Raw genomic sequence first — 12,233 nt, 5'->3', positions numbered from 1 at the left:
AATCAAAGTTTTTATACAAGTTCGTGTTAGAAGTTCTATTCCTCATGAGAAAGCTCAAAAGAGTTAGATTAATGTCGTTTCTTCCTACAAAGAATAATATTTTATACTAAAACTTGAATAAGAACATCGAAATCCATTTTGCTCATTTAATCCAAAAATATAACAAAGAAATTTGTTAAAAATTAGTTTTTTACGTTTTTTCGAACTATATCGTTCTTTTGCAAGAAAGACAAAAATTAATTAATAAACCAATATAACGGAGTATATAATGATCCTGGAGCACGTAAGGAGAAATTTATCGCACAGACGAATGGAATGCCCTTCTATCTTTTGACCCCGGAGTTCTTTCTTGGACCAAAAAGTATCTTTGTGATACTATCAATAGTTATGGCATAGACGGACGGACAAGGATATGGTTAAAGAAGACACTACTAGTCAAATAACCACAAATTGAATATATCGTGTTGTTATTATGAGATAAGTGGTGCAGCGTATGATAGTATTACATTGATTTCGGTTCAAATATTTACAACCGTTTATATAACCACTACATGTCTACGCGGTTATTGACGGTTTAACGAATGTAACACCAAATGTTCAAATACACACAATTTTAATTTTTCGTTAAATTGAAGAGTACCTGCAAAATATATTTTGGTTTGCAGAGAGATGAACTTGTTTATTCGTTATACTTTGTGACGAATTTGTGTTTTGTGATTTTTGGGTCGGTCGGTTGCATTTTATCTCCCAATGCGTTCAGTAGTATTACGTTGTTGTCTATTTTTGTTGCAATATGGTTATTTATAGAAGTGAGAAAGATGGAAATATCGTTATATCCGGAACACAGCGATATCGGATATCGACCATTACCGACAGCGATGGAGGCGACATGGGATTGTACGATATTGTGTAACCCATAACTCCCCAGGACAAATACCAAAGCTGAAATATTGAACACTGATTGGCGCGTGATCTGACTTCCTATCCTGTCTGGCCAAAGCGCCATCTCCCATACTTGTTTCCATAGAATCCGTAACGACGAATACCCTATCGCCATTTTGCAAACGATATGAAACACCTAGGATTGCAAGTTAGGGGAAGGCAATATAAGAACCATGAATATTTAGTTATTTACAGTTAGATACCCACGCCATTCAAATAGCGTAAGTCCGATTGACGGTGAAGTATGTGACACGTGACCTGACTTCTAGTCATTGACTGAACAGTGTGTCCTCAATATCTTAATCTCCAATATTACTCATTGACTGTAACCACTGACACAGTTATCAAGTGTCAATGTTGGCAAGTAGTAAAAGGTATCCAAGGTTTGAACGATATTGTACAACTCAGAACAGTAAATATTCAGAGCTGATCCCTTGTGGAATGTATGGCACGTAACCTGACATCTCATTGACATCAGTTCGTCCACAATATAATACCATCCATAATTACTGAGAGTCTGTAACTACTGATCTACGGCTGTCTGGCAGCAGTCAAAGCTATATTAGTTTTGAACCACACTTCAGGATAGACTGAACTGCTATTTGGAATGAAATGGTCCTGACGTAACTTGTAATTTTGAGTGACTAGTGCTTCTATAATTGTGTAACCTTCTAAGTTCATCATTATTACCACTGATACCTAAATATGTCTGGCAATGGCAAGGCAGAGAGGGGAATATCTCATTTTATTTAATGAGAGATACAATGAAATAAATAATATTGTTGTCATTAATAACAGACCAATACACTTTTGAACACTTGCCCAAATATGTGCTGTTAAAATTACTTTAATTAATTATTTTTTACATTTTACAGTGCACGATAAAAAGGCAAACAATGTGGATTACACAAGATAAATAGTATCCTTTGAAAGAACCTATAAGTAAATAACTAAAATATGACTTTATGGTTCACTGTATGTATACAATTTACAGAGGTTTTAATATAGCTTTAAAATACAAAAGTTTTACATTCATGTTAAGGTGAAAGTATGCTATATCCTTATTTTTCCATCCCGTTGAGTGAAACATATGTAACCGTTATTTACATGTCTGATGGATGGGTTTGGGTTTGTCAAGCTAAGTAAATGTTTCCTGCACATTATTTTAATATTAGTAATATTTTAATAAATATTTAATTTTTATCTCCACGAAAACCTGCGCGATTAAGAATTCAACCGGAACGTTAGCTAGCATATTTTAAATTATATTCACTGTACGATTGTTTCTTCTTTATAATGGATAACAAATAGACTTCAATAAAGGCTGTACACACGTTATTTGGGTATCAAAATATTGGAATATAAGAGATGTTAATACCGAATTATAAATATGCATTTCTCTTGCCAGCATTACCAATTTTGGCATGAACGTGTAACACCCTCTAGATATTATCGATCATTACCGCGTAAACATTAATAATAAATACCAGTTACCGATCATTACTAGCTTGAGGGATGTTTTTCTTTCATTAGTAGCTCATATTTTACTACGAGCTATTCTGCGCAGAGAATTTCGCTTTTAATTAAAAAAAAGGGTTATATTCCGGTAAAATCACTCAACTGCTTTACAGACTACTTAAAATGTGCTTGAATAACTACATTTAGTAAGTAAAAGTTAAAAATTGTGGCTACAGATGTGTTTCCGATTATCTTGTTTTATTAATTATATCTTTTTACTTTACACAATGGTACGTTTTATACAAATTGATGTAAAGGAGACATTTGCTTTTAATTAATTATAGATGTACATTACTTTACCACCACATACACTGAGAACGATCATAAAGTCTCCCTCCAGCAACTTTTGAACAGTGGTAGTTAAAAAATAATACTTAAATATTCGCTTCTAGGTCAATAGTATCTAAATGTGACATTACAAGTTTTTAGGCCATGGTTCTTGAAATTTTTTTAAGTTGTTTAGCACCTTTTTGAAATATTTTTAGAAAGTGAATATACAGTAAATCATAGACTTACCTCATTAGTAAACCTTATTTTTTTATATTTTATGTTTCAGAGCATTTAAGATCTAAGTCGAAAATTAATTAAGAGAAACGTTTTCCACATTATTTAGACAGTTATACAAAATTGAATATATGTATTTTTAGACTTTTAGATAATTTTAAGATTATATGGAAGAGTTTTTTTAAATGAAAATAAATTAACACGTATTGTAAGAAAAAGTCCCTATTGGAAGGTTTAAGGATTTATTCTGTATTTTAATTTTGGTGGTGTTTAAAGGGTTAGCCAATAACAACAATATTTAGAGTTTTTTTAATTTAAGAATTTGGTAAAAGGATTCATTTTATATTCAATTGAATAAAATTCCGGACAAAATTAATGCTTGCCCATATATTTTAGCAGATGAAGCATGTATGCAAAAATTTAATAATAAGGTTCACAGAACTAAAGATAAGACGTATCAAGATAAAATAAGAGATAAAGAAATGATTAATCAACCCTGATAAATGTAAAAGCAGTCACAGGAAAATGTCACCCTTATCAGATACACCTTTGTCAGCTTATCTAGTCTCTACATTCGGTGTTATAATGGATTAATTCTTTGTCATTTCCATCCTTGTGGAGTGGTTATCTTTCTTCTAACTAGATCAGTATCGGATTTAACATAAGTCTCTCGTTTCCATGACAATGAATCTGATCTTAAAACGTGTGGTCAAGGTTTTCCTAGAGCCACAAAGGGATGAGACTTAGTTTTGAGACTTCGTACTTTGGGAAATCGTATCATCACACATGCTAAACTTGAGAAATGGGCTAGAAATGTCCGTGGTATCAATATTTCTACTAGTACTATTCGTCGCTCTCTCCGAAAATCTAACTTATTAGATGATCTGCTACTTGTCCAAGACTTACAAGATAACATTGGAGAGCGTTTACATATTGTTTAAGCACATCGGCATTGGATATTGCAAAATTGGAAGCGAGTACATTTTATAAACGAAACCAGAGTAAAACGATTTGGTGTTGAAAACACTATAAATAAAAGAAATTCTCGAGAAAGGAACTAGTAGTTGGCCGAACTAATCTCTCTAATCATCACTGTAGCGTTCAAAAGTAACGAGTATACCCATTCTTGAGATAGTGTCTATCAGTGACAGATCATCATTCTACTCAGTCTGATCATTAATGCCCGGATGCTATCGTATTTTTAACTCACCTTTAATTTCGTAGGTAAAACATTTCAAAATTTCTTATATTTTATTAAATTTTGTTCAAAAATAGTGGGTTAGTGGCTCGTAATACATTTCAGAAACCAAACTACTCTACCATACGACATTGTTAACAGTTGTTTTAGAATGTTTAAGGTAACAGCAAATAACGACTAAACGATTTCTTAAAGAGGTGGCCACTGCAGTTATTAGAAATTGGAACGTAAATAAACAGTAGTAGTAGTTGTATCACTCCTGCGTTTCTGGAGCAGACAGTTAGATGTTGATTTGAGCATAGGTGCTACCTGAAATTCTTTTCCAAAGGATTAATTTAACTAAATATTGCTAGGTAGGAACATCATAATTGATTTTAGGATATTGGAGCTAATACTTCTGAGTTGGAAGATTTTACTTCTTGCAATTGATGTCAGAGTATTACACTTCAATAGCTAATTATTCTATATAAGTATAATATTCTAGTTTTTCCTGAGAGATATATTGTATATGTAATTTTCTGAGAAATTTTACCCAACTTAATACTCTCTATTTGTTGCAGGCCCACCCAAACTATCTATTTAACTATGGCGTGAACGACCTGAAGACTGGCGACATCAAGTCACAATGGGAGCACCGCGACGGAGACAAGGTGCGAGGCCAGTATAGCCTTGTGGAGGCGGACGGCTCTGTACGGACTGTGGAGTACACGGCAGACGATCACAATGGCTTCAACGCCGTAGTTTCCAAAACAGGCCTGAACTTACATGCCGTCAAACCGGTTGTAACGGTTGCAAAACCGGTCGTGCCGGTAGTCCCGGCATACAAACCGGTTTACGCCCCTACTGTTGTGCACAAACCACTCTATCCAGAAGTTCCTTACGTCCCTCCCACATTGGAACCTGATTTTCAGCCTTTGTATCCTTCATTCAGTAAGCCTCTCACTCCCACCCTAACGGAGTTTAAACCGTTCTCTCCTTCTTATCCTGACTATTTTGGAGGCTCCGTGGGGACATATCCTTTTCTGTATTCGAGTGGTCTGTACCCAAACATAGATGGATTTAAGTTCGAGTTATCGACTCCGAAGCCGAAGGTCCCATCCGTGAACAATCCTGGACCAGTTCTCTTCCCCAAGATTCCGGGGGAAGACTTAGAGAATCCTCCTCCTGATCAGACTTCAGGAGTTGTCATTCCGAAAGAGGTCGTCACAGTTAGCAGAAAACCCAAAGCTTTCAGGACTCCTGTGAATGTCCGAAAACACCGCCCATCCTCTGGGAGCCATTTGTCTCTTTCCTCCAGCATAGGATATTCCTATCCCAAGCCCGCTGTTCGATTGTATCACTAGCCTCTCTTATTCCTCGGTAGTAGAATCCAAAGTCTAGAGTAATGACGCCATATCCTGGTTCCGTGACCTCATTGTTGATCCCTTCTCTTCAAGTTTAGTTAGTAATCGCAATGATTAGGTAATATTGACACAGAGAACGCTACACTGGTCAAAAACCTTGGTTCGGTAAAATTTATTACCAAATATTGCAATAAAGATGACTGTAACTTTCACCGATGGTACAGATATTTGAGATAAGTGTCAGCTGAATCGAGCAGTGCGAGCGTTTTAATATAATTTATTATTTTAAAAATGTAACTCGTTATCTACAACTGAAGGTTTTACACCGTACACATTTTTCTGCCAGTTTAATTAATGCTTGATATTTGATTAAATTCTTTGTGAAAAGAATAACATTAATACCGAAAAGCAAATTCTCAGACTACATTGAAATATTGCAGTTTATAAATCTTCATAAATGACTGAATCACACAGAATAATGAATATTTAGTACTAAGGAATATTTTTCAACGATTGAATAAATACTCGTGCTTCTGTATTCAGCATTGCGCAACCTCACTTGTTATGCAAATGTATTTAAACAGTAAGCTTCTCGCAAAACATTTCAACGGTCACGTGTAATACATCCATGTGCACGGTGAAACGGTTTGCGTTTTTGTTATTTTTGTTTTCCGTTTTCAGATAAAATTTAAAGACAGGATCGCTTATATTAATTTGCATATTAATGAACAACGGTTTATACTGTGTCAGTTTGACAGCAATTTGTAAAGCATAATTAGTGAGGTGTGGAAAACTGCTTAAATACTCATCTGCCGAGTACAGACACTGTACTACACGTAGACTAACACTACTAGATGACACGACAGCGACACATGAGTACAAAATGATGTACATGATGTATGTACAGTAGGAAAATGGATGTCAACTAAAGGATGCACGAACTGCCACATTCGCTATGAAACAGTAGAAATCCTCGTAACCTGCAGTCGAGCTCCTCGTCCTCCATTACATGGTTCAATAATACAGGAGTGTCTCGCGGGGTACGTTCAGTCAGGGGTTTGACATTGTTTTCTCATGTTTTATGCAAAACGTCCCTTGCGACAAAGGTAATGCTTTTAAGGCAGAATATCAGATTTACCCTTTTATGCGAAGCATACAATGCGGTTTCTCCTTCTCCCGAGAACACTACGAGGATTAATTGTCTTACTCAGAAAAACGTGTTTTACACTCTTTTTCGGTTTTAAATAATTATTATCAAGATATATTCTTTAAAGCTGTTGAGAGTTTGCAATCACACAACAAAATAAATTACCGTACGTCATATTAGTGCTGTTTTATTTTCAATGGGATGTACTACAGCTCATATTTAAAATTTAGTTTGAAATGAACTAGCAGCTTAGAATATTTTCTATATTGATTTGTGAGTTATTCTAAAAAACTGTTTTGCCTGCCAATAATTATTTTCTCATTAAAAACCTGTACGATGATGTAGAATGTTAGTAAGCAGATCATACTAGTACGCCCATGATTTTTTTATTTTTCAGTTCAGACAATTCTACTCGTGTTAGAACCTGAGAACATGTCCGAGATACAGTGTATTAGCTAAAAGTATTCACATTACTTGAGTGAATATTTGCAATGTTGGAGAAGTAGATTTTTTTACACAGTTTAAATAAATATTTAGTAGGAACTAACAGTAATTACAAGAACGAGTACCTGTTTTACAGTTACTTAATACAATCACTGGTTAACCCTTTCCAAAGCATAGCTCTATATAGATACATCATCCCGACTGCCTAATTTCTAAGATGTTAACCACTAACTGTAAGTGAACATTTAAACCCAGAGTTCTTATAACGACGTTACTGTCCCAATCATGTGACTATCGGTAACTTGCTCTGTAGGTCTTGTTTGAATAGAAATATTGTTAATGACCAAGAAAAAATCTAATTCACAAAAATATTTTATTAATAGTTAATTTACATAAATATATGAAACAAAGAAGTATTTAAAGAAAGAAAATGTAGTAGCCTAATGAACTGCTTTTGAAGAATACGTGCTTTTTCGCAATTCCAAATAATTATTATGCATTTCATTATGTACATATTTGAATGTAAATCCTGTGATTGAAAATTAAATATGAGATGAACAGTAAAACTCATCCAATTGTATTGCTTGCGGTAAATGAGTTGAGTAATTTAAGGAAGAAAGAATTATTAGAGAAGCTAATGAAGGTAGATAAGATGATACTCAGGAGAGGCTGGATAGTCTGATAGAAGCCGTGGCCATATTTATATCTCCGGTGAAAAGCTGTGAAAGTGACAATTCCATAGATCGAGCACACACAAGCACGCTCGCTCCCCTTCTCTTGGTGGTAGAATGTGTCAAGTAATCCTTACTGCTTATGAGTACCTTACATTCATGTTTTTATAATGAAAATGTATAATGAAAGTCTAAGGAGTAATAAGCAGACAAGTAGGCCTACTGTTTCCTAACGTACTACTCTGTTTCTATACATGAATATACCTGTTTAAGAATCTGTTAAAATCTTTGAGAAATGTCATGAGTTTTTTTAAATTTTAAGCATAGTTTCTGAACTTTAATTAATCGTGTGTTGTAGTAAATCCTGCTAATATTTATTTACTACATTAGTGCTTTATAACCTATAACAATCAAAATTATTTGACTAAAAATGTAACACAAATAAAAAATGTTCTTCTGGAATCTCAGTTGTAGCGTTCTCGTTATTCGTGTGTGTAAAAATGTTAACTTATAAATTAATTCATAGTATATTGACAACTTTTTTACTTTTTAAAATCTATATTTTAATTATTAAAAATAATGTAGCCTAAATACTAAATAATGTCCTGGAGATGCAATAATAACAATATCTTGTTGTGTATATATTTTATTTACACTTTAAGTTAGGAACTATGTATTATCTTAACTTATAGATGTCACCAAAGATGTAAAGGGAGGCACAGAACGTTTAGCATGTTTCCTTTTTGTATAATCTGTACTATAACTAAATATAAAAATTTAAAATATTTTTCAACATTCTAATCTGATATTGAACTAAGAGTAGTTGGAAAACCGAATTACATCCTCCCAATGTAATTATATCAGAGTAAATGTTCAGGATGAAAATTTAATTTATAATCGTGCTGTTTAATTTTTGACAACATAATGTTGCTATTTGAAAAATTAAGAATAACGTAATGCATATGTGAATAATATCAAGTCTGAGTCATTTATGGTAATAATTTGGTCTTTCAGTGCTACCTCCCTCTTTTGTGCAATATTGTAATTTAATTAGTTGTAAGTTATTATTGGTAGTTTAGGTCCTACCTAGTCTACGTAAGTTTCTACTTTATTTTGTGTGCAATATCTAAACCAAAAGTGAAATTAGCATAAGGTTCTTCAATTTATAATAGAGTAGATTATACTTGTTGTTTTATTTTTAAATATTTTGTATTTAATGAAACCTGTTTTAATAATAAATTGTTTCGTTACAACTGTTTTGTTTTATTTTGTTTTATATGCACGCACGGTGGGGTAGGTCAAAACTACCACCGTGATAACACGTCTGTGATAGACAGCAAGATTGGGAACGTTTCTTTCTTTTTCTCAAGACCAATATATATTTCATGGGCATGGTAGATTTTAAATATACCTTCCGACTCAGTCGGAAGAAAGGTAGATTTCACATGTGGCTGTCATCTTGATATTCAAAAATGAAGATGCATTATTAGTTTAGATGTTTGATTCGTATATAACTCGTTAGAAAATAACAATAAACTTCAATGTTGGCATATGATTGTAATCGTAACACTTTCAAACGTTTATAAAGTCTATAATCTTGAAACCTTACAAGACAAAATTATTATAAGCATATAAACTTCTTTGTAAAAACGTGGACTTGATTTAGTTACAATTAATACGAACAGTATGTTTGTAAACTACTACACTGTAAACTTATAGCGGTTATATTGCATACTTTCTAAGATTAAAAAAGCTCACCACCTGGAAAATTGAAAATTATCTAAAAATAAATAGGCATAAATATTACTAGGAATTACTTACCAATTTTAAACTTTGATTTATATTGAGAAATACTACAGAGAAAAATACTGCCTAATTGTGAATGACCACCATCTTGAAATGTTTTATTATTTAAGACTGGCTGACGAACTCATCCAAAATACATGCAAATACTGCAAAAACGACGTACAGTCTGAATCTATAGTTTAGTCTGTATCTGAACTACGATAGTTATTGTGCTGGCAATGTCATTCCTACTATCTTGTATATTGAATAAAACTGTGTATGCCCACTATCTCGAAACCATACATGATATCAAAAACACATTGAAACAAACATTATTGTAAATGACCTGAGATTTCTAAATTACTTTTTTGTTTTGCACTATAACGCATAATAACTTATTCATAATAATTCATTGTCTAAACTGAGAATGACCATCATCTTAATACCTTAAGAGATATGGAAAGAAGTGAAACAATAAAAGTTGTTTTTAATTACGTAATATATGTAAAAATGTAATAGTTTTGGGTCAATGTTGAGAATGAGTTGAGTTAAAATGGTTGCTCGAGTATTAATAACCGCCATCTTGAAACTTTAATTGGTTAATACTTACTAAAGAACTTATACGAGCTATATGCAAGTACTATCTCTGTACCAAGTTGTTTGGTCATTTAAAAATAAATGTATGCAAATTAAAGATTTAATTTTAACTTATTAAAACATGATGATGAGTTTGTGAGTATATTACAAAGGTTGAGATATGAAAGGATTGAATTTTCTATTATTAAATTATGATAACAATCATAAATTTAAGATATGCTAGATTAAATATTGTAATACAATTTAATCGTAAATACACAAAAAAGGTTGAAAGAAAACACATTGACGTTATTTCAGTTTCCATTTTTCATACGAGCATGGGAAATAGCTAGGCTTAAACCACAATTTTTGTTGCATTTTCAAATGCTTAATCCTCCGTGAATGAAATACTCTCTTTAGTCTATCCAGGAAAAATCCAAGATTAATTAAGTCCAAGATAGAACCGAGGTGAAGCACGGGGACCAACAGTGTTTCTGTGTATATATGACCGAGCGAGAGGGGCTAGCTAGCTTCAGCCACGTTGTATATTAGTTTCAAGTTTCAGTACATATCGTAATGCATTTGGTTATTTAATTTTGTAAGCCGAATCTTTAAAACATAAAAATCCAGACCAACCCAGAAAAAAAACTGGAATCACGTCATTGAAACAAATATATGGGTTGGTTTATTATTTTTAAATGCAAATATACATTTATCACGTAACAGTGTCCGTTAAGCTGCATCAAAACCTTATGTATAAAATTAAATACGAAATATACGCTGCCAGTGCCATTAAACGCGGTTTATTTAAAGAAAAGATAACACAATAACACAGTACAATATAGAATAATATAAATCATGAAGCCCTCAAACAGATTTTCTAAATCTAATAATTTTTCTGAATAAACTACAGTTGAGTAGGTTTTAAAACACATATTATAAGTATTAAGTGTACTTTGTCTATTATTATAACGGTTATTATTTGGTTTCATCATCTATTAGGTATTACTGTTTTGTAGATAGGCCCGTCTTCGCATGTGTTGGTTAAACCTAAAGTTTAGACGTGTTCTTTAGTTTAAAGACGATACGGAATTTAATATTTATCATATGCTATTTCTAACAATCAGTACAAGTAAAATATTGTAACTAAAAATTATTTTTTAGTTAGTAGAGATTAGATATAAATTGCATTTAAATGCGTACACATGTTAAAGAGGTAAGGGTAAAAAAGTAATAGGAAGTTAGAATGACAATGTGATATCACCTCTTATCAGATTAAGATGTGAGAAAGAAGAATCAGAAGAAGAAGATACATTCTTGCTTGTCATCAATTTTCCCCTCGACTACAGCACAAGTACTGTCGGCAGCCGCTCAACCACCCACACTTCCGCCCCTTCACCACCACTCTACCTACTTCCTTGTTACTCGACTTGTGTACCAAAATATTACATCTAGGTAACGTGTAGTAAACATTAATACTTGTGTTTACCTAGTAAATTATATCTATACTATCCTTATATACGAGTATAGAAAATTAAAAAAAAAATAAATATAGTTTATACTTGAGAGTATTACTAAAAAAAGAAAGTAATTCGATTATTTTAGATACTAAAAAGCTAATTCAAATGAACTTAGTTTCGTATGAAACAGGTGGTCCTATACCAAAGTCAGGATCTGATTTAGTAAATACCTTGTACTGCCAGGTGTTGGTTGTTAATGATGCAATAAATAACTGTTTGTTTGTTTTAGGTGTATTAAACATACGGCCTTATACTATTATCAGGAATTTACTAACTAATCTCATTGTACATTCGAGTATTTGTTTTTAAAGAAGCACTAATAATTTGTTTAAGTGTACCTAACATCCGGTTCTATATCATTAGATTATTTACTATTATGGTCCTACACCATTATTATCAGCTGCTTATTTAACAGCACTGTATATCATTTGGGACCTCTGATGCCCGAGATTATGCAGGTTAAATTTCTGTTTGTGACTTCAGAAAGTTTTATCAGTATCATCGACCTTGTCCTATATCGACTCTCCCCCTTTTCTGTTTGATGAGGTTTGTTGTTGGGGTGCAATAATTGTTTGTTTATATTAT

At 32.8% G+C, this 12,233-nt stretch overlaps 1 protein-coding gene across 1 annotated transcript in view; it reads left to right on the top strand.

Moving 5' to 3' along the window:
* LOC124357711 (adhesive plaque matrix protein-like) overlaps window positions 1-9,020 on the top strand; it is a 50,389-nt gene extending 41,369 nt beyond the window's left edge. Inside the window, exon 3 of the mRNA XM_046809719.1 lies at window positions 4,723-9,020. Within this exon, the coding sequence (XP_046665675.1) occupies window positions 4,723-5,505 (783 nt within the window). The 3' untranslated portion in view covers window positions 5,506-9,020. The remainder of the gene's footprint in view (window positions 1-4,722) is intronic.
* The last annotated feature ends 3,213 nt before the right edge of the window (window positions 9,021-12,233 follow it).

This window comes from Homalodisca vitripennis, chromosome 3 (genome assembly GCF_021130785.1).
Source record: "Homalodisca vitripennis isolate AUS2020 chromosome 3, UT_GWSS_2.1, whole genome shotgun sequence".
NCBI lineage: Eukaryota > Metazoa > Arthropoda > Insecta > Hemiptera > Cicadellidae > Homalodisca > Homalodisca vitripennis.
The sequence above is the reverse complement of the archived record's forward strand: the minus strand, read 5'-3'. Positions and strand labels throughout refer to the sequence as shown.